The following is a 24,383-nucleotide window of genomic DNA, read 5'->3' as shown; positions in this document are numbered from 1 at the left end:
CATAGATAAAACAAAGGATCAGAAAAAAAAAGATTGCAAGGGGATTGGGTGCTCTTCTGAAAGTCACTTAGGAATATCATTGTGAATATGAGTCTGTCCATACAGTATTCACTTGGGAATATCATTGTGAATATGAGTCAGTCCATACAGTATTCACTTGGGAATACCATAGTCAATATGAGTCAGTCCATACAGTATTTACTTGGGAATATCATTGTGAATATGAGTCAGTTCATACAGTATTCACTTGGGAATATCATAGTCAATATGAGTCAGTCCATACAATATTCACTTGGGAATATCATTGTGAATATGAGTCAGTTCATACAGTATTCACTTGGGAATATCATAGTCAATATGAGTCAGTCCATACAGTATTCACTTGGGAATATCATTGTGAATATGAGTCAGTTCATACAGTATTCACTTGGGAATATCATAGTCAATATGAGTCAGTCCATACAGTATTCACTTGGGAATATCATAGTCAATATGAATCAGTCCATACAGTATTAATAAGTGCTGATGCTAGTTTCAGGTGGTTTCGAGTGAGTGGTTAGGGGTGAAAAGCAGGGAGTGAGGCTGCAGTTCAGAAAGTGATCACAGTTTGAGCAGCTCAGCTTCCCTTCATGGTCCTCTATCCCAGACTGCACAAGCGCCAGGGCTTTGCCTGCACCCCACAGTGCATTCACTTGGATTACAGCTTGTACATGTTGACATGGATAAATGCCAGCTGAGTCTCAGTTCAATGATGTATAGTTATAAACTGTACTTACACAGAGAACAATGTAGCAGTCTCCTTCGAAGAAATTCCCATAGGCTTGTGCAGGGACTGGGACCATTTTCATTTTCTGTTTCAGAAAGAGATTTAGATTAGAGAAGCAGAGGCTGTCAGATTGAACAATGCAATCTCACAACGTCTCTTGTTGGTTCTAAGGGCCTAGGGAAGGGCTGTCCATTCACAGGCCTGGAGGGCCATTCCACTCCAGGTATAACAGGTAACATTAGGGGATTAACTACTTCTGGAGATGGGTTTTTAATTGGATCAATTAAAACTGTGGCCTCTCTTGCTCTAGGGTTTCAATTTAGTTCTGTGTTTTTAACAGGTTTGGAACAAAAAGCAGGAGTGGAAGGGCTAACTGTGGCCTGTCTTGTTCTAGGGTTTTCACATTTCTACACAGTAACAGATGACTTTATAAACAATGGTAAGAGCAAATACACATTTTGGGATTGCTTTCAGGGTTCTCTTAGCACAGTACGCAAACAAGCCGTCGGAAATCAAGTCAGAAGCTCCCAGTCTGAGCTAGTGCAGAAGTATATGTACAAGATTAGATCTACTCGGTTTATCTAACTTCATTTCAACAGAAACCATTCAGGGCTGAAAAGACTGCTATCCCTGTATGTAATGTAGTGCACACAATGCAGCTTTACTGGTTATCCTTATTCACCGACATTTCCAGAGTCTCGTTTCAATGGAAGTCCCTGCTTCTCCAGGGTAATAATTATTGTAATGGTGTATCCCAATGGTACTGTTTAAACTCTAGGGAATGCATACTGCAGTACTGTACCTAGTGGTGCAGCAGCCAAGTCAGTTGCTGGTCATATTGAACCTGCAGCACTCCATGCAGGGTGTGTCGAGAAAGCATGAGCAAGCTTTACATTTCATCATGAATGAGAAGTGATTCACATGTAGAACAGAAACAAAGCAACTGTCTGTCGCAGAATTCTCCATCATTCAGAGAGGAGAGGCTGTGAGTTCACATACCGATTCATCATTTCCAGTGGATGGGATCTAAGTGCTTGCTTCATCATTCAGAGAGGAGAGGCTGTGAGTTCACATCCCCATTCATCATTTCCAGTGGATGGGATCTAAGTGCTTGCTTCATCATTCAGACAGGAGAGGCTGTGAGTTCACATCCCCATTCATCATTTCCAGTGGATGGGATCTAAGTGCTTGCTTTATCATTCAGACAGGAGAGGCTGTGAGTTCACATCCCCATTCATCATTTCCAGTGGATGGGATCTAAGTGCTTGCTTTATCATTCAGAGAGGAGAGGCTGTGAGTTCACATCCCCATTCATCTCTTCCAGTGGATAGGATCTAAGTGCTTGCTTTATCATTCAGAGAGGATAGGCTGTGAGTTCACATCCCCATTCATCTCTTCCAGTGGATAGGATCTAAGTGCTTGCTCCATCATTCAGAGAGGTGAGGCTGTGAGTTCACATCCCCATTCATCTCTTCCAGTGGATGGGATCTAAGTGCTTGCTCCATCATTCAGAGAGGAGAGGCTGTGAGTTCACATCCCCATTCATCTCTTCCAGTGGATGGGATCTAAGTGCTTGCTTTATCATTCAGAGAGGAGAGGCTGTGAGTTCACATCCCCATTCATCATTTCCAGTGGATGGGATCTAAGTGCTTGCTCCATCATTCAGAGAGGAGAGGCTGTGAGTTCACATCCCCATTCATCTCTTCCAGTGGATGGGATCTAAGTGCTTGCTCCATCATTCAGAGAGGAGAGGCTGTGAGTTCACATCCCCATTCATCTCTTCCAGTGGATAGGATCTAAGTGCTTGCTCCATCATTCAGAGAGGACAGGCTGTGAGTTCACATCCCCATTCATCTCTTCCAGTGGATGGGATCTAAGTGCTTGCTTCATCATTCAGAGAGGAGAGGCTGTGAGTTCACATCCCCATTCATCATTTCCAGTGGATGAGATCTAAGTGCTTGCTCCATCATTCAGAGAGGAGAGGCTGTGAGTTCACATCCCCATTCATCTCTTCCAGTGGATGGGATCTAAGTGCTTGCTTTATCATTCAGAGAGGAGAGGCTGTGAGTTCACATCCCCATTCATCTCTTCCAGTGGATGGGATCTAAGTGCTTGCTTTATCATTCAGAGAGGAGAGGCTGTGAGTTCACATCCCCATTCATCTCTTCCAGTGGATGGGATCTAAGTGCTTGCTCCATCATTCAGAGAGGAGAGGCTGTGAGTTCACATCCCCATTCATTTCTTCCAGTGGATGGGATCTAAGTGCTTGCTCCATCATTCAGAGAGGAGAGGCTGTGAGTTCACATCCCCATTCATCTCTTCCAGTGGATGTTAAGTAAGTGCTTGTTTCATGTTACAGAGCTCGGACTTCATTTTGCAAAGCATGTTATTCTGTCTTGCTCGAAGGCTTTGCAAACAGCCACGCAAGGCTGTTTACTGAGATCCTCATTGCAGTGCGTGTTATTAAAATGTGTGCTTGCCCAGCCTGTAATTTAAGAGCAATCTAAACAGATGAGATAATGGCACTGTAATAACCAGTCTGTGTTTACTCCCTGTGCCTCTGGTAATGGGACCCAACCTTAGCCTCATCCACTAGCAGCACCACAGACTGTATAATATATTCTACTCATTATTTCAACACGCACTACAGAACACCCTTCCTGTAACTTTTGGAAGTATCCCGGATCAATAACTGCTGATCTCATTCCTTTAGTACAGCACTCCGGGACCACCAGGTGTCATCTAGATGTACCATGAAGGGCTGTATGCACTACCATTACGGATTCGCTCCTGTCCCGTCAGTGAGATGAGATTTGATGTGTGTGTTTGTGTAACAGGCAGTGTTGTGTGATACACTGCTGTTACAGATTGTGTCTCCTGTCAGTGAGATGAGATTTGATGTGTGTGTTTGTGTAACAGGCAGTGTTGTGTGATACACTGCTGTTACAGATTGTGTCTCCTGTCAGTGAGATGAGATTTGATGTGTGTGTTTGTGTGATGGGCAGTGTTGTGTGATACACTGCTGTTACAGATTGTGTCTCCTGTCAGTGAGATGAGATTTGATGTGTGTGTTTGTGTGACGGGCAGTGTTGTGTGATACACTGCTGTTACAGATTGTGTCTCCTGTCAGTGAGATGAGATTTGATGTGTGTGTTTGTGTGACGGGCAGTGTTGTGTGATACACTGCTGTTACAGATTGTGTCTCCTGTCAGTGAGATGAGATTTGATGTGTGTGTTTGTGTAACGGGCAGTGTTGTGTGATACACTGCTGTTACAGATTGTGTCTCCTGTCAGTGAGATGAGATTTGATGTGTGTATTTGTGTGATGGGCAGTGTTGTGTGATACAGTGCTGTTACATATTGTGTCTCCTGTCAGTGAGATGAGATTTGATGTGTGTGTTTGTGTAACAGGCAATGTTGTGTGATACACTGCTGTTACAGATTGTGTTTCCTGTCAGTGAGATGAGATTTGATGTGTGTGTTTGTGTGACAGGCAGTGTTGTGTGATACACTGCTGTTACAGATTCTGTCCTGTCCCGTGTCATGAGATGAGATTTAATGTGTGCATTTTTAAGTGTCCTATTGTAAGTGACTCTGAATATAATGCACAGTTCACAGCCTACCTCTGTTAAGCACTTTGTACTGATGGTCCACTATGAAAGGCGCTATATAAAAATAAAGATATTATTATTATTATATTTATGAAACGGGCAGTGTTGGGTCCTGTGCCCTGTGGGTGAGATGAGGTTAAAAGCTCTAAAACCAGGAATGCAGACACGCCTCTCAACGATCATTTGCATAGTGGTTAAGACGCTTGCACGGGGTTGCATCGCTATGTTACCAGGCATCCTGTACTGTAGGTCTCCTCCCTGCCCCGCCCTCAATTTACTCACCTCAATGGTCCAGATCTGCAGCCCAGGTTTCTGGGCGATGCTTCTGAAGGCCACTGGCACTGCATCCGACATTCTGGTAGGTTACACTGAAAAACAATTTCGCAGTGCATTTTAATTGCCAAATGTTATGAAAGTTGGACGACATGGGTACAGGCTCTCCATGAGACACCATTCACACAAAGCCAACGTTTATAATAAATACAACATTATAAAACACAGTATGTTTGTAACTACTTTACATTTTTGTTGGGTTAATGTAACCAAATTTACAGTTGTGGGCTATTTGGAACCCGCAAAACAGCTGTGCTTTATAAAGTAGAGGATCACTGCTTCTGTTTCAAACTGCTTGTGTTGTGCATTTAACATATCTCTGGGCGTGTCTTCCCTTGGTACAGGAACGACATCTCGGATTCGACTGAATTTGTGAAACACCTGCAAACCACTGTCCACGTAAATTGAAAATACAAACCAGTGCCACGTACACTGAATATACAAACAACTGCCACGCACACTGAATACAAACCACTGCCACGTACACTGAATACAAACCAGTGCCACGCACACTGAATACAAACCACTGCCACGTACACTGAATACAAACCAGTGCCACGTACACTGAATACAAACCACTGCCACGCACACTGAATACAAACCACTGCCACGTACACTGAATACAAACCACTGCCACGCACACTGAATACAAACCAGTGCCACGCACACTGAATACAAACCACTGCCACGTACACTGAATACAAACCAGTGCCACGTACACTGAATACAAACCACTGCCACGTACACTGAATACAAACCAGTGCCACGTACACTGAATATACAAACCACTGCCATGCACACTGAATACAAACCACTGCCACATACACTGAATACAAACCAGTGCCACGCACACTGAATACAAACCAGTGCCACACACACTGAATACAAACCACTGCCACGTACACTGAATACAAACCAGTGCCACGTACACTGAATATACAAACCACTGCCACATACACTGAATACAAACCATTGCCACGTACACTGAATACAAACCATTGCCACGTACACTGAAAACTTTTCTTGGCGTGAAAACAAAGAACAGGACTCCGATGCCATTTTTATACAGCAATGCAATGGATTCAACCAGAACTCATAAAACACAGCAAGACAGCAGCACAGCACCCATTCACCTTCTTCCTTGTCCACTGAGCTTTTTAAATCTGGAATCAAACATACGATTGAAACAAAAACAACAAAAAATGTGTTGTAGTGTAACGCCATGGGAAGCAGTTTTGCTCCCTACCGTACCTCCCCCAATGCAATGAGGTGCTTAATCTTTAACTGCAACAATTTACACTGGCAAAAACTCATTTGAATAATTCCCTTTGGGGATTCAGTACGGTAGTGCCCAGAATTACCTTCTCTTCAAGTTACTAGTGCTTGCTCTGTGCAGTATTCATCTTTTAAATGAATCTTTCTACCCCTCTACCTAAAAACAAATCTGTCTACAAGTCCATTGCATTGAAATACTTTCCTCTGAGGTGTAGCAGTCATTCAGGAACAACATGATTTATTGGAACACTTTATCACGAGTGACCCTAAAAACTGTCTTCCCTTGTACAAGGTGTGACCATCTTTTCTGAGTGAAAGGTGTATGCGGTAGAGATGGATGGCTCTTTGATAGAAACAGCTTGATTTCTTTGAAGTCTTCCCACCGATGATGGGAATGAGAATGTAAAGATGGGAGCCAAGCTAACAAGATTTAAGTTTTTTGCAGGTATCAGGCTTTTAAAAGACTGTCACCCACGTTTGTGGTGGCTTTGACAGATTCACTGAGAGCAGAAACTGACCCAAGACTGTGACAGCTACTGGAAGCAGGCTGATCATTGGGATAAAAATTGAACATTTGTGAAACTGCATGTGTGTTAAAATGTTGTAATAATTGTACTGTGTTTTAAAGAATATAAAGCCAGCAGAAATACTAACCAAATTATTAAAACACACTGTTAAGAAAATATGCTATATTGTACTCTGCATTAGTCTATGAGAATATTGTAGAATTCTATAGTCCTGTTTATTCCAGTGTAACAGTAGACAGTACTATTATATAAATCATTGTAAGTCTGAGTAAAGAAGGAGCTGGGTTGGGGTCGCGCTGAACAGAAATACCTGTGAAATGAGCTAAACTCATTAACTGAGAACTACCGGGGCCAACAGGCTTATAGCCTTGAGAGAAAAGGCAGAAACGAGCATTTCATTAATTCAATTAGAAAAGTTGTCTACAATAGAAGTAGGCCAGGAGTGGCGAAGACAGGAAAAATGAATTCTGGCACCCAGAAGTGGGATTTGCTGGTCAAGCTGTCCTCAGTTCAAGTTTTTTGTTCTGTATAAACTTTTCAATTAACTAACGAGAAGTACAAGAAAAACAAAGCTAATGGTCATTGCCTCATTATGTTATAAAATGAATGAGAGTTTGGTAGCTTCTTGAAATTGAGATGTGGACCTCTTATCTGTAGAGATATCGATCCGAGCCTCTCCTGAATCCGGCTAAAACATGACTTCATGCGGTGAATTGGAAAAGCGCTTACAGTGGAATTTCATATTAATAAAAAAAAAACAACTGGCCTTGGCAAGTAAACAGGGTGTGTGAACCCTGCTTGCACAGGGGATTTTATATTCATTAAAACACTGGCCTTGGTAAGTAAACAGGGTGTGTGAACCCTGCTTGCACAGGGGATTTCATATTCATTAAAACACTGTCCTTGGCAAGTAAACAGGGTGCGTGAACCCTGCTTGCACAGGGGATTTTATATTCATTAAAACACTGGCCTTGGCAAGTAAACAGGATGCGTGAACCCTGCTTGCACAGGGGATTTTATATTCATTAAAACACTGGCCTTGGCAAGTAAACAGGGTGCGTGAACCCTGCTTGCACAGGGGATTTTATATTCATTAAAACACTGGCCTTGGCAAGTAAACAGGGTGTGTGAACCCTGCTTGCACAGGGGATTTTATATTCATTAAAGCACTGGCCTTGGCAAGTAAACAGGGTGCGTGAACCCTGCTTGCACAGGGGATTTTATATTCATTAAAGCACTGGCCTTGGCAAGTAAACAGGGTGCGTGAACCCTGCTTGCACAGGGGATTTTATATTCATTAAAACACTGGCCTTGGCAAGTAAACAGGGTGTGTGAACCCTGCTTGCACAGGGGATTTTATATTCATTAAAGCACTGGCCTTGGCAAGTAAACAGGGTGCGTGAACCCTGCTTGCACAGGGGATTTTATATTCATTAAAACACTGGCCTTGGCAAGTAAACAGGGTGTGTGAACCCTGCTTGCACAGGGGATTTTATATTCATTAAAGCACTGGCCTTGGCAAGTAAACAGGGTGCGTGAACCCTGCTTGCACAGGGGATTTTATATTCATTAAAGCACTGGCCTTGGCAAGTAAACAGGGTGCGTGAACCCTGCTTGCACAGGGGATTTTATATTCATTAAAGCACTGGCCTTGGCAAGTAAACAGGGTGCGTGAACCCTGCTTGCACAGGGGATTTTATATTCATTAAAGCACTGGCCTTGGCAAGTAAACAGGGTGCGTGAACCCTGCTTGCACAGGGGATTTTATATTCATTAAAGCTCTGGCCTTGGCAAGTAAAGAGGGTGGGTGAACCCTGCTTGCACAGGGGATTTTATATTCATTAAAGCACTGGCCTTGGCAAGTAAACAGGGTGCGTGAACCCTGCTTGCACAGGGGATTTTATATTCATTAAAGCACTGGCCTTGGCAAGTAAACAGGGTGCGTGAACCCTGCTTGCACAGGGGATTTTATATTCATTAAAGCACTGGCCTTGGCAAGTAAACAGGGTGCGTGAACCCTGCTTGCACAGGGGATTTTATATTCATTAAAGCACTGGCCTTGGCAAGTAAACAGGGTGTGTGAACCCTGCTTGCACAGGGGATTTTATATTCATTAAAGCACTGGCCTTGGCAAGTAAACAGGGTGTGTGAACCCTGCTTACACAGGGGATTTTATATTCATTAAAGCACTGGCCTTGGCAAGTAAACAGGGTGTGTGAACCCTGCTTGCACAGGGGATTTTATATTCATTAAAGCACTGGCCTTGGCAAGTAAACAGGGTGCGTGAACCCTGCTTGCACAGGGGATTTTATATTCATTAAAATACTGGCCTTGGCAAGTAAACAGGGTGCGTGAACCCTGCTTGCACAGGGGATTTTATATTCATTAAAGCACTGGCCTTGGCAAGTAAACAGGGTGTGTGAACCCTGCTTGCACAGGGGATTTTATATTCATTAAAGCACTGACCTTGGCAAGTAAACAGGGTGTGTGAACCCTGCTTGCACAGGGGATTTTATATTCATTAAAACACTGGCCTTGGCAAGTAAACAGGGTGTGTGAACCCTGCTTGCACAGGGGATTTTTAGAGTCAGAGAGAGCGGTCAAACTTAGTTTAATAATTAAATCCAATATTAGACTGCTACATTTCAACTGTTTGCTATAGCCTGGATTTAAATGAAAATAACTGGGTCAGTAATTATAGGTTCAGAAGTTTGTCATGAACTCTCTCAACAACCCTTATTCAATATTGTTTTGTTAACACACATCTATTATTATTATTATTATTATTATTATTATTATTATTATTATTATTAATTTCTTAGCAGACAACCTTACCCAGGGCGACTTACAATTGTATACAAAAAAATACATATCAAGAATTACAGTACAATTAAGAGCAATATACACAATGCAGTGAATTGAGTCCTAATAAGAGCAAATACAAAACACTGTACAGTTTGATATTAGGGCAGTTCAAGAGCAGATCTATGGATCTATACATGAAGCTGAAAAGAATGTTTCTGATATATTTTTAAACCCAGGTTGGAATAATTAAACAGAGTAGGTTTTCTATGTTTAAAAACATCCCTCTAATATATATATATATATATATATATATATATATATATATATATATATATATATATATATATATATATAGTAAGATGGCAGGGAGGGGGTTAAATTCTTCCCTGCAGAAAACATGTAAGAATGCACATTTGGGTGTTAATGGGTTAATTGTTTTATTGTTTAGCAATCCCCTGCACCTGGTGTTAATTGTAAATTAGAGCCAGGTGCAGGGGATTTAAAGAAGTGCAGCCAGTCTGTTCAGGGCTGCTGAGGGGTAGGAGCAGAAAGTGTGCTCTGGTTCTGAGCAGTCAGAGAAGGTATGGAGATAAACTGTGTGATTTTTGTGTTGTTGGTGTGCCGGTAAACAGCTTAGCTGTCCGGGGTGTTAGTTAGGGTGATCATGACTGTATAGTTAGTGCTGCATTGGGAGCTAGGTGTTTATTTTGTGTTTTATTTGTTTCCTTTTTGTGTTTATTAAAAATAGCGTACAAGCGCTTTAAATTCCATTTCTGATGTCCTGGGTCTGTCTTAAAGGGGCAACGAACCGTGATCAAGTTCACCGCACCTAGAAAGTGTATCTATTCTATATTATATATACATATATATATATATATATATATATATACACACACACATACCTGTATTGTATACACACACACACACACACACATACCTGTATTATATACACACACATACCTGTATTATATACACACACACATATATACCTGTATTATACACACACACACACACACACACCTACCTGTATTATATACACACACACACATACCTGTATTATATACACACACACACACACACACATATACCTGTATTACACACACACACACACCATACCTACCTGTATTATACACACACACACACACACACACACACATACCTACCTGTATTATATACACACACACACACACATATACCTGTATTATACACACACACACACATATACCTGTATTATATACACACACACACACACACACACATTACACACACACACACACACACACTGTATTTACACACACACACAATTACAGACACAATATATGTGTGTGTGTATACACAACACACATATTATGTACACACACACACCTGTGGTGTGTGTATATGGACATAACACATATACCTGTATTATATACACACACACACATATACCTGTATTATATACACACACACATAGATACCGTGGACATATACACAACACAAACATATGTATTATATACATGTGTGATACACACAAACACACATAGACTGTACCCACACCCTGGGACACTTATACCTGTATTGTATTTGGTAGCAAGGACCCTGTGAACTCCAGCTCACCTAGTTTTCAGAGGAGGGAGGGGTGGAACATGAGGAACATGAGATGATGTCCAATCAATTCTAGAAAAGGAGTCACCGGTACTTTTTAGATATATTGTTCAATTACAAATAGGAGCTGTCAAAACAAAGTAAATGTTTTGCTTCAATTAAGACTTCTGACATAATAAATGGAGCAAACGTTCTATAAAAGCTGTAGTAAGACTTCAGTCAAGCATCACTCGACTTGCTAACTACAGTTTGCGTGATCCATGCTCTCAAGAGCTCTGGCTGCTGTTTGGTCGTATTCACAAGTCTGCCTTTGAAGACAGTTTTTACATTGTATTCTACAACTACACTTCCATATAGTGGAAGGTAAGAACAATTTTGAATTTAGATCTCATTTGTCTTGATGCATTGCTATAAGGTATAGGAATTATATTTTATCTTTGGAGAGTGATATATTGGATGTTTAGGATTTAGTGGTGGGCGTCTTTGCTTTTTGCATGGCTAGCCTAAGGGCTAAGCATATGATAACCATGCTTGTATTGCTGTTTTGAAGTATTAATGCTGTTAAGCCTGTAAAGGCCCTGGAAACGCCCAGACTGCCTATTAGCAGGCATGGACCAAAGTGGCCTGCAACCACTCGATCCATTATTAAGCATTTAACAAAAGGACTGCTAGCACTGCTCTGAGTCGTTAAAACCTCAGAGTCAAGTCAATTCAAGCTTTGTCAGGTACTGGAATTGTGCATTGAAATACTGGAGGCCAGAGCGTCTGTGTTTAGCTGAAGGTAATCGTGTGCATGCTTGTAAAACCACATTCCAGCAGGATAGTCACGTAACTGTTGTCGTTTCACACACTTTGCGTACATTTGCCTCCTGGACACATTTAATCACAAAAATGAAAATAACATGCATCGATTTTGTAGAACAATGTATTTAAAGGGAATACGGCATGAACACAAACACAGTACTGTAGATATTCCATGAATGAGGAGGACTCAGTGGGTTAATCTATTCTATTCCCATCCTAACCATTCCATCAACATTCATACAGTATTCCAGTGGAAGTCAGGCTGCATGTTGTTCTACAGTATGTGGGGTTTTATGTATTCATATAGTTTAGTTTACAGTCTGAAACATGCAGTTCTGTCAAGTCTGTGAAAGTTGAAATTCAGCACTTTTAAACGCCTGGTGTAATCATACAGAAGATCAGCAAGCACTAAGAGTTAGAAGCTACTGACTGCACTGCCCTTTTCAAAACTACACTGCATGTCAAGATAAGATAAGGGATTAGACCACTAATTACAACTGCAAACACTTTAATCTCTGAACTAATCCATGTCCATTAGCACTTTGTTCACGTCACAGAGACCAGTATGAATGTGTACAGAGCGTGCAGAGCTACACGCAGATGGCACGCTGCGATTGTTAGTTGGGTCTGGAGGACAAACAGCTACAATAGACAGATTCACGGCTTGAAAGGCAATCAAAGTTAAACTGTCAATACGTTACCAGGGCGGAGGGTGGGCGCTCACCACAAGACATTGTCTTACCACAATGCAAAAGAGCCGCTGCAATGGACTGGGACTGCCAATAAAACGACTGCACCACTGGAAGGGCTGAGAAAGGCTTCCAGTGGAAACGTTTCTCAAAGCTTTTTAATAGGTTTCTTTTACTGTTACTACACAAGCTACCATTGAGTATTTCAACAATCAACTATGCTCCAGTCAAAAAAGACATTATCATACAACTATCACAGAGGGTGCTGTATTCAGCTCACACCCCAGTGCACTGTGGTAAGTGGAGTTCTGCTGTGAAAGGTACCTGAGACAGGTCACCTTGTAACCCTATGATTAACTCAATGTGACTCATATTTGTAAAGGGGGTGGGTTATGAATACCAAGCTGGTGATACAGGGTCCTGAGGTTTGCGCTATGGGCTGTGTCCAAGAGGAGGGTGTACAGGGTGTATTAGATAACCATTAGCATGAAGGGGCTGATACACTCTACTGACTAATGTCATTATCATAGCTGCTGCTGCTGAGTTACAGTATATACCCTTTTCACACTAACAGAATAATGTGCATCTTCACGTGCTGAAGGGAATGCCAGTCACGTGGCTTCCAGTTCATCATTCATTCTGTTAGGTGGTGTGGATTATTACTGAGCCTCATGCTTCCAGCTCATCATTCATTCTGTTAGGTGGTGATAGATTATTACTGAGCCTCATGCTTCCAGCTCATCATTCATTCTGTTAGGTGGTGTGGATTATTACTGAGCCTCATGCTTCCAGCTCATCATTCATTCTGTTAGGTGGTGATAGATTATTACTGAGCCTCATGCTTCCAGCTCATCATTCATTCTGTTAGGTGGTGTGGATTATTACTGAGCCTCATGCTTCCAGCTCATCATTCATTCTGTTAGGTGGTGTGGATTATTACTGAGCCTCATGCTTCCAGCTCATCATTCATTCTGTTAGGTGGTGTGGATTATTACTGAGCCTCATGCTTCCAGCTCATCATTCATTCTGTTAGGTGGTGATAGATTATTACTGAGCCTCATGCTTCCAGCTCATCATTCATTCTGTTAGGTGGTGATAGATTATTACTGAGCCTCATGCTTCCAGTTCATCATTCATTCTGTTAGGTGGTGTGGATTATTACTGAGCCTCATGCTTCCAGCTCATCATTCATTCTGTTAGGTGGTGTAGATTATTACTGAGCCTCATGCTTCCAGCTCATCATTCATTCTGTTAGGTGGTGTGGATTATTACTGAGCCTCATGCTTCCAGCTCATCATTCATTCTGTTAGGTGGTGATAGATTATTACTGAGCCTCATGCTTCCAGCTCATCATTCATTCTGTTAGGTGGTGATAGATTATTACTGAGCCTCATGCTTCCAGCTCATCATTCATTCTGTTAGGTGGTGATAGATTATTACTGAGCCTCATGCTTCCAGCTCATCATTCATTCTGTTAGGTGGTGTGGATTATTACTGAGCCTCATGCTTCCAGCTCATCATTCATTCTGTTAGGTGGTGATAGATTATTACTGAGCCTCATGCTTCCAGCTCATCATTCATTCTGTTAGGTGGTGTGGATTATTACTGAGCCTCATGCTTCCAGCTCATCATTCATTCTGTTAGGTGGTGATAGATTATTACTGAGCCTCATGCTTCCAGCTCATCATTCATTCTGTTAGGTGGTGATAGATTATTACTGAGCCTCATGCTTCCAGCTCATCATTCATTCTGTTAGGTGGTGATAGATTATTACTGAGCCTCATGCTTCCAGCTCATCATTCATTCTGTTAGGTGGTGATAGATTATTACTGAGCCTCATGCTTCCAGCTCATCATTCATTCTGTTAGGTGGTGATAGATTATTACTGAGCCTCATGCTTCCAGCTCATCATTCATTCTGTTAGGTGGTGATAGATTATTACTGAGCCTCATGCTTCCAGCTCATCATTCATTCTGTTAGGTGGTGATAGATTATTACTGAGCCTCATGCTTCCAGCTCATCATTCATTCTGTTAGGTGGTGTGGATTATTACTGAGCCTCATGCTTCCAGCTCATCATTCATTCTGTTAGGTGGTGATAGATTATTACTGAGCCTCATGCTTCCAGCTCATCATTCATTCTGTTAGGTGGTGATAGATTATTACTGAGCCTCATGCTTCCAGCTCATCATTCATTCTGTTAGGTGGTGTGGATTATTACTGAGCCTCATGCTTCCAGCTCATCATTCATTCTGTTAGGTGGTGTGGATTATTACTGAGCCTCATGCTTCCAGCTCATCATTCATTCTGTTAGGTGGTGTGGATTATTACTGAGCCTCATGCTTCCAGCTCATCATTCATTCTGTTAGGTGGTGATAGATTATTACTGAGCCTCATGCTTCCAGCTCATCATTCATTCTGTTAGGTGGTGTGGATAATAATGTCCAGCCTCTCGGTAACATTGAGCAGGTTTAAAGGTTTTAGGGCGACTGTTCAAATCTTCTCAGTACTAATTTAGTATGTGTATTGGTACCTCCAGATTGTCTTTGACTTCTTCATTTTGATCTGTGTATTGAGTAACTACGGTGGCTCATTCAAGACATGAAAACAAAAAAAGACAAAAAAAAAAAATTCTAGACCCTGACACCATTTATCTCCATTTATTTTTATAATTGTTTCTTCACTGATCTCATTGAGCCCCAGTAAACAGGTATACTAATCCAGATTCTGATCTCATTGATCTCCAGTAAACAGCTGTACTAATCCAGATTATGATCTCATTGAGCCCCAGTAAACAGCTCTACTAATCCAGATTCTGATCTCATTGATCTCCAGTAAACAGCTGTACTAATCCAGATTTTGATCTCATTGAGCCCCTGTAAACAGCTCTACTAATCCAGATTCTGATCTCACTGAGCCCCAGTAAACAGCTGTACTATTAGATTCTGCTCTTATTGAACCCCTGTAAACAGCTGTACTATTCCAGATTATTTCTGCTTTGTTACACTGGGTGTCCTGTAGGTCTGGCATTGTTAATACTGACTGTCTCTATTTCTTTCATGAGTCTAAAAGCAAAGAGGAACAGAATCAGATCACATGATGTGTAGTGCAGGTAGTCAGGGTGTGGCCACCAGTTTAAACAGAGAACATTGTTATCAGCAAAATATATGTATACCAACAGGGAGTGCCTCATAAACAAACTCTATAATATCAATCTCAATTGATACTGCCAGGAACACCTGTCTTATAGGAGACCATGTGAACCAACAGGGAGCCCCCCCCGTCTATAATATCAATCTCAACTGATACTGCCAAGGACACCTGTCTTATAGGAGACCATGTGAACCAACAGGGAGCCCCCCCCGTCTATAATATCAATCTCAACTGATACTGCCAAGGACACCTGTCTTATAGGAGACCATGTGAACCAACAGGGAGCCCCCCCGTCTATAATATCAATCTCAACTGATACTGCCAGGAACACCTGTCTTATAGGAGACCATGTGAACCAACAGGGAGCCCCCCCCGTCTATAATATCAATCTCAACTGATACTGCCAAGGACACCTGTCTTATAGGAGACCATGTGAACCAACAGGGAGCCCCCCCGTCTATAATATCAATCTCAACTGATACTGCCAAGGACACCTGTCTTATAGGAGACCATGTGAACCAACAGGGAGCCCCCCCGTCTATAATATCAATCTCAACTGATACTGCCAAGGACACCTGTCTTATAGGAGACCATGTGAACCAACAGGGAGCCCCCCCGTCTATAATATCAATCTCAACTGATACTGCCAGGAACACCTGTCTTATAGGAAACCATGTGAACCAACAGGGAGCCCCCCCCGTCTATAATATCAATCTCAACTGATACTGCCAAGGACACCTGTCTTATAGGAGACCATGTGAACCAACAGGGAGCCCCCCCGTCTATAATATCAATCTCAACTGATACTGCCAAGGACACCTGTCTTATAGGAGACCATGTGAACCAACAGGGAGCCCCCCCCGTCTATAATATCAATCTCAACTGATACTGCCAAGGACACCTGTCTTATAGGAGACCCAGGTCTAGACTATCAATCTCAATGAAGATCTAGCACCGAGCCCTGTTACTAAGAGAAGCTGCCATGGCCCCAGACTATCCTAATCCCACTCCCACACACAGACAAACCAAACCCCAGCTCCATATCCTGGCTTTCAGGTTCTGCCGGTGCTGGGGTCGAAAGCGGTGCAGTTTTCAGGTTCTGCCGGTGCTGGGGTTGAAAGAGGTGCAGTTTTCAGGTTCTGCCGGTGCTGGGGTTGAAAGAGGTGCAGTTTTCAGGTTCTGCCGGTGCGGGGGTTGAAAGCGGCGCAGTTTTCAGGTTCTGCCGGTGCTGGGGTTGAAAGAGGTGCAGTTTTCAGGTTCTGCCGGTGCTGGGGTTGAAAGCGGTGCAGTTTTCAGGTTCTGCCGGTGCTGGGGTTGAAAGCGGTGCAGTTTTCAGGTTCTGCCGGTGCTGGGGTTGAAAGCGGTGCAGTTTTCAGGTTCTGCCGGTGCTGGGGTTGAAAGCGGTGCAGTTTTCAGGTTCCGCCGGTGCTGGGGTTGAAAGCGGTGCAGTTTTCAGGTTCTGCCGGTGCTGGGGTTGAAAGCGGTGCAGTTTTCAGGTTCTGCCGGTGCTGGGGTTGAAAGCGGTGCAGTTTTCAGGTTCTGCCGGTGCTGGGGTTGAAAGCGGTGCAGTTTTCAGGTTCTGCCGGTGCTGGGGTTGAAAGCGGTGCAGTTTTCAGGTTCTGCCGGTGCTGGGGTTGAAAGCGGTGCAGTTTTCAGGTTCTGCCGGTGCGGGGGTTGAAAGCGGTGCAGTTTTCAGGTTCTGCCGGTGCTGGGGTTGAAAGCGGTGCAGTTTTCAGGTTCTGCCGGTGCTGGGGTTGAAAGCGGCGCAGTTTTCAGGTTCTGCCGGTGCTGGGGTTGAAAGCGGTGCAGTTTTCAGGTTCTGCCGGTGCTGGGGTTGAAAGCGGTGCAGTTTTCAGGTTCTGCCGGTGCTGGGGTTGAAAGCGGTGCAGTTTTCAGGTTCTGCCGGTGCTGGGGTTGAAAGCGGTGCAGTTTTCAGGTTCTGCCGGTGCTGGGGTTGAAAGCGGTGCAGTTTTCAGGTTCTGCCGGTGCTGGGGTTGAAAGCGGTGCAGTTTTCAGGTTCTGCCGGTGCTGGGGTTGAAAGCGGTGCAGTTTTCAGGTTCTGCCGGTGCTGGGGTTGAAAGCGGTGCAGTTTTCAGGTTCTGCCGGTGCTGGGGTTGAAAGCGGTGCAGTTTTCAGGTTCTGCCGGTGCTGGGGTTGAAAGCGGTGCAGTTTTCAGGTTCTGCCGGTGCTGGGGTTGAAAGCGGTGCAGTTTTCAGGTTCTGCCGGTGCTGGGGTTGAAAGCGGTGCAGTTTTCAGGTTCTGCCGGTGCTGGGGTTGAAAGCGGTGCAGTTTTCAGGTTCTGCCGGTGCTGGGGTTGAAAGCGGTGCAGTTTTCAGGTTCTGCCGGTGCTGGGGTTGAAAGCGGCGCAGTTTTCAGGTTCTGCCGGTGCTGGGGTTGAAAGCGGTGCAGTTTTCAGGTTCTGCCGGTGCTGGGGTTGAAAGCGGTGCAGTTTTCAGGTTCTGCCGGTGCTGGGGTTGAAAGCGGTGCAGTTTTCAGGTTCTGCCGGTGCTGGGGTTGAAAGCGGCGCAGTTTTCAGGTTCTGCCGGTGCGGGGGTTGAAAGCGGTGCAGTTTTCAGGTTCTGCCGGTGCGGGGGTTGAAAGCGGTGCAGTTTTCAGGTTCTGCCGGTGCTGGGGTTGAAAGCGGTGCAGTTTTCAGGTTCTGCCGGTGCTGGGGTTGAAAGCGGCGCAGTTTTCAGGTTCTGCCGGTGCGGGGGTTGAAAGCGGCGCAGTTTTCAGGTTCCGCCGGTGCTGGGGTTGAAAGCGGTGCAGTTTTCAGGTTCTGCCGGTGCGGGGGTTGAAAGCGGTGCAGTTTTCAGGTTCTGCCGGTGCGGGGGTTGAAAGCGGTACCAGTGTTCTGGTAGAGGAATCTGAAAACAAGGCGACTCTACAGTGGGATCAGGAGTTTTTTCTTTGTCGATTTGCATAGTATTTGTATTCAAATTTGAACTCATATCAGTACTGTAGTGCCATTAAAAATACAGAGCCTCAGAGTGCAACATGATAATAAGAGAATCACTGCTCACACGATTGCTCCCAACCAACTTCAACCTTACAGGAGCAAGCTGGCATTCCAGCTCCCTGCTCTGCTCAGTAAACCCTGCTTCTGTTACCACTGCATTACACTTCACAGGCCAGGAAGATCGCTCCCACTCCCCGGGTGCCTTGACGACAGTTGCTATGATTGTGGAGGTAAATAACATGATTGGAGAATGACAACATACTGGTCTGTTTGATTACACTCACGCTGAGGTCTGATTTGAATCTTTACCTCCACAGAATGCCCATATGCTGGGGCCAGCACCTGGCTAATGATCCATTAAAACAGATACTGGACTGTATAATACAATGTGAGATGCATACGAGCGTTCATTTAGTTTTGAATCAGCACCAGTGGTTGCTGGAGGTTGAATAATTCTCTAGAGAAGTTTACTACAGCGGTTTACTGGAGATGATGTCAGCGTGTGACAGTGTAGTGTAAGGGATTGCAATGCAGGATCAGTGGTTTATTGGAGATGATGTCAGCGTGTGACAGTGTAGTGTAAGGGATTGCAATGCAGGATCAGTGGTTTATTGGAGATGATGTCAGCGTGTGACAGTGTAGTGTAAGGGATTGCAATGCAGGATCAGTGGTTTATTGGAGATGATTTCAGCGTGTGACAGTGTAGTGTAAGGGATTGCAATGCAGGATCAGTGGTTTATTGGAGATGATGTCAGCGTGTGACAGTGTAGTGTAAGGGATTGCAATGCAGGATCAGTGGTTTATTGGAGATGATTTCAGCGTGTGACAGTGTAGTGTAAGGGATTGCAATGCAGGATCAGTGGTTTACTGGAGATGATTATTGGTGTAGATGAATGTCAGCGTGTGACAGTGTAGTGTAGCGTAAGGGATTGCAATGCAGGATCAGTGGTTTATTGGAGATGATGTCAGCGTGTGACAGTGTAGTGTAAGGGATTGCAATGCAGGATCAGTGGTTTATTGGAGATGATGTCAGCGTGTGACAGTGTAGTGTAAGGGATTGCAATGCAGGATCAGTGGTTTATTGGAGATGATTGTCAGCGTGTGACAGTGTAGTGTAAGGGATTGCAATGCAGGATCAGTGGTTTATTGGAGATGATGTCAGCGTGTGACAGTGTAGTGTAAGGGATTGCAATGCAGGATCAGTGGTTTATTGGAGATGATGTCAGCGTGTGACAGTGTAGTGTAAGGGATTGCAATGCAGGATCAGTGGTTTATTGGAGATGATGTCAGCGTGTGACAGTGTAGTGTAAGGGATTGCAATGCAGGATCAGTGGTTTATTGGAGATGATGTCAGCGTGTGACAGTGTAGTGTAAGGGATTGCAATGCAGGATCAGTGGTTTATTGGAGATGATGTCAGCGTGTGACAGTGTAGTGTAAGGGATTGCAATGCAGGATCAGTGGTTTATTGGAGATGATGTCAGCGTGTGACAGTGTAGTGTAAGGGATTGCAATGCAGGATCAGTGGTTTATTGGAGATGATGTCAGCGTGTGACAGTGTAGTGTAAGGGATTGCAATGCAGGATCAGTGGTTTACTGGAGATGATTTCAGCGTGTGACAGTGTAGTGTAAGGGATTGCAATGCAGGATCAGTGGTTTATTGGAGATGATGTCAGCGTGTGACAGTGTAGTGTAAGGGATTGCAATGCAGGATCAGTGGTTTACTGGAGATGATGTCAGCGTGTGACAGTGTAGTGTAAGGGATTGCAATGCAGGATCAGTGGTTTACTGGAGATGATTTCAGCGTGTGACAGTGTAGTGTAAGGGATTGCAATGCAGGATCAGTGGTTTATTGGAGATGATTTCAGCGTGTGACAGTGTAGTGTAAGGGATTGCAATGCAGGATCAGATGTGTCAGCGTGTGACAGTGTAGTGTAAGGGATTGCAATGCAGGATCAGTGGTTTATTGGAGATGATTTCAGCGTGTGACAGTGTAGTGTAAGGGATTGCAATGCAGGATCAGTGGTTTATTGGAGATGATGTCAGCGTGTGACAGTGTAGTGTAAGGGATTGCAATGCAGGATCAGTGGTTTATTGGAGATGATTTCAGCGTGTGACAGTGTAGTGTAAGGGATTGCAATGCAGGATCAGTGGTTTATTGGAGATGATGTCAGCGTGTGACAGTGTAGTGTAAGGGATTGCAATGCAGGATCAGTGGTTTATTGGAGATGATGTCAGCGTGTGACAGTGTAGTGTAAGGGATTGCAATGCAGGATCAGTGGTTTATTGGAGATGATGTCAGCGTGTGACAGTGTAGTGTAAGGGATTGCAATGCAGGATCAGTGGTTTATTGGAGATGATGTCAGCGTGTGACAGTGTAGTGTAAGGGATTGCAATGCAGGATCAGTGGTTTATTGGAGATGATGTCAGCGTGTGACAGTGTAGTGTAAGGGATTGCAATGCAGGATCAGTGGTTTATTGGAGATGATGTCAGCGTGTGACAGTGTAGTGTAAGGGATTGCAATGCAGGATCAGCGGTTTACTGGAGATGATTTCAGCGTGTGACAGTGTAGTGTAAGGGATTGCAATGCAGGATCAGCGGTTTATTGGAGATGATGTCAGCGTGTGACAGTGTAGTGTAAGGGATTGCAATGCAGGATCAGCGGTTTACTGGAGATGATTTCAGCGTGTGACAGTGTAGTGTAAGGGATTGCAATGCAGGATCAGCGGTTTATTGGAGATGATGTCAGCGTGTGACAGTGTAGTGTAAGGGTTAGCAATCCAGGATCCCACCAGCAAGGTAAATCACCACTATAACAGTCACGCTTGTAGGGGCGCAAACTCCATTCTGTGCAAGGCGGCCTTTTGCAACATTATTTTTAAATCCGTTGCTTTGTGCTTTTCATGGGTTTGCTGGTAAAGCAACTTTAACCGTTGACACACTTTCAATTCTAAAACACAATCAATTCTTCCGCTGGCACCCTTCATGTATGACCACTGGTGTATTCCTACATCTATAAGGTGCCAAAACGCCACCAACATGTTGATTACCTTAAACAAGAACCATTATACAAAGTCACATTTTATTTGCGTACTGAACTTCTAGTAACACATATACAGAAATAGGAAATGCATTGTGGGTGTCGTCTTCGTCAGCATTGTTAGCCTTCTTAAAGAAGTAGATCGTAACAGATGAAGTTCCTCATGCTCTGTCACTGGATCACGAGGACTGCTGACTGAATCAGACAGCTCTGCGGGAGATGGGAGTCATGTGACTCAGCTTGTCTATTATGTGAGTTCCTGCTCTACAGCACACTGGTGTGCTATAGAAAGCAGTGCTGGAACAGTGTCCCGGCTACACTGCACATCGCTGTCTATAGAAAGCAGTGCTGGAACAGCGTCCCGGCTGCACTGCACACTGCTGTCTATAGAAAGCAGTGCTGGAACAGCGTCCCGGCTCCACTACACACTGCTGTCTATAGAAAGCAGTGCTGGAACAGTGTCCCGGCTCCACTGCACACTGCTGTCTATAGAAAGCAGTGCTGGAACAGCGCCCCGGCTGCACTGCACACTGCTGTCTATAGAAAGCAGTGCTGGAACAGCGCCCCGGCTACACTGCACACTGCTGTCTATAGAAAGCAGTGCTGGAACAGCGCCCCGGCTACACTGCACACTGCTGTCTATAGAAAGCAGTGCTGGAACAGCGCCCCGGCTACACTGCACACTGCTGTCTATAGAAAGCAGTGCTGGAACAGCGCCCCGGCTACACTGCACACTGCTGTCTATAGAAAGCAGTGCTGGAACAGCGTCCCGGCTCCACTGCACACTGCTGTCTATAGAAAGCAGTGCTGGAACAGCGTCCCGGCTCCACTGCACACTGCTGTCTATAGAAAGCAGTGCTGGAACAGCGTCCCGGCTGCACTGCACACTGCTGTCTATAGAAAGCAGTGCTGGAACAGCGTCCCGGCTGCACTGCACACTGCTGTCTATAGAAAGCAGTGCTGGAACAGCGCCCCGGCTGCACTGCACACTGCTGTCTATAGAAAGCAGTGCTGGAACAGCGTCCCGGCTCCACTGCACACTGCTGTCTATAGAAAGCAGTGCTGGAACAGTGTCCCGGCTCCACTGCACACTGCTGTCTATAGAAAGCAGTGCTGGAACAGCGTCCCGGCTCCACTGCACCACTTTGCACAACCACACGGAGGCACATCACAAATAAAGCCACTGCAGGACAAAGGCCCTGTCAAATAAGCAACTAGTCTTGAGCCAAGTTTTAAAAAGGTGAACAGAATAAACACCCCAGCTGCAGCTGAGCAGGGAATTCCAAAGCCCTCTGTATGAACACAGCGGCTACAGGCTCCCAGCACTCCAGGCAGTAACCCAGCGCACACAGACCTCAACAGGCAACCAGGAACACAAGAGAAAATCACTAGGGTAGTAATGTGTGGCAGATTGAGTGCTGAGTTCACTGTGCCAGCGGAGTGTAATTCATTAAGAGACAAACTCCCCCCAAGTGCTCCGGAGAGAGGAGAGAGTTACAGGGCATGTGATTGCTATACAGCAGTCAGGGATAAGGTCCGTTTCACACCAGCAACAAGTTTAAAAACACTTCAATACTCTTTCATATGATCATATTTCCACACATAGAAGTGTGCATCCAGGCTACTGTACATAACAAATGAATACATAAAACAATCTTCCAGAAAGAGGAAACTCCCTTGGGATCAAATTCAGAACTCAAAATATTTGCCCAAGAGTCTTACTGTTTCCACAGCCCCGCCCTTCGTGTGTCTTTATACAAACTTTGTCTCACTGCTGGCAGTGCCGCTGTCGCTCTCTCAAGAATTCTACAATGTTATGTTTCTATGAAATGATAATGCAGAAGGACACACACTTCTCATGTTGATGCCTTTGAAAGACAGTAAAAACAAACAGCTGTGTATGTTTATCAGCACGAAATCAGTACACTTGCTTTGTAATTTTATACAATACTTGCTTTTCAACACAGCTCAGAACGGTGATTTATTTATTTTTTGTTAATGACTATGTGGGGTGAATTACATTATTAAAGCATCAGTGCTTCTCAAAGTACTACTCAGAACACTCCTATTCATCCTAGTTAATTATTAACTTCTACACCCTATTTAAACATTGTTTCCAGAAACAGTCAGCCACAACTCAGCCTCTTTGCCTCACTCCACCCTTTCTATTTCAGAGGTCTTTAAACATTACCACAGATCTCAACAAGCATTCTTGCAGCGTGAACCAGTCACTGCTAAACTGAAATTTTAAAAGCAAACTGTTTACAGCACATCTTAAAACAGGGCTGTCCAAAGCAGGCCCTTCCACTAGTCCTAGTCTGTGTTCCTAACCATGTTCTAAACTGTTAAAGTCAACCTCGATCCAGACTCTGCTGTAATTAATTCTATCATTTAAACCTGGAGTGGAACACCCCTCTCTTAAAATACACAAATCTCAAAATTACGAAAAACAATTAGTACACTAGAACATAAAAACCAGCTCAAGAAAAAACAAACCTTATGTGCCCTGGAAAACTGCTTGACACGCCCAAAACAGTAGCTACATACCTAACCCCCTCCCCTCCCCAAGACTTGAATTATACCCCTAACCCTGACCCTAACACCTCCTCAATAGAAATAACTCCCTTCACTGCAGGTATCTCTGTCAGATAATGAGTTGCACAAAGATTATACTGGCAAGGAAAGCAAGAGAAGCCTTACCGGGTTCGACCTGATGAAATGGTGCTGTGAGCTGAGCTGCCCTGAAGTTCCTCTCCTCTGAGCCTGTGTGTGCGTGTGAGGGTGTGGTGCAGAGCCTCTCTGTCTTTCTCTCTCTCTGTCTCTCTCTCTCTCTCTCTCT

General features: G+C 44.1%; 1 protein-coding gene across 2 annotated transcripts in view; it reads right to left on the bottom strand.

The window, feature by feature from the left end:
- The window catches only part of LOC121314029 (villin-1-like), a 53,142-nt gene extending 28,780 nt beyond the window's left edge, over nucleotides 1-24,362 (bottom strand). For both annotated transcript variants that reach the window (XM_041246804.1, XM_041246805.1), the window contains exons 1-3: nucleotides 24,245-24,362; nucleotides 4,660-4,745; nucleotides 777-851 (exon numbers count right to left, since the gene is read on the bottom strand). In XM_041246804.1, coding sequence (XP_041102738.1) covers nucleotides 777-851; nucleotides 4,660-4,731 — 147 coding nt within the window. In that variant the 5' untranslated portion in view covers nucleotides 4,732-4,745; nucleotides 24,245-24,362. The remainder of the gene's footprint in view (nucleotides 1-776; nucleotides 852-4,659; nucleotides 4,746-24,244) is intronic.
- Nucleotides 24,363-24,383: the final 21 nt, after the last annotated feature.

Source organism: Polyodon spathula, chromosome 4, assembly GCF_017654505.1.
Source record: "Polyodon spathula isolate WHYD16114869_AA chromosome 4, ASM1765450v1, whole genome shotgun sequence".
Classification (NCBI taxonomy): domain Eukaryota; kingdom Metazoa; phylum Chordata; class Actinopteri; order Acipenseriformes; family Polyodontidae; genus Polyodon; species Polyodon spathula.
This window is presented reverse-complemented; position numbering and strand designations above follow the sequence as displayed.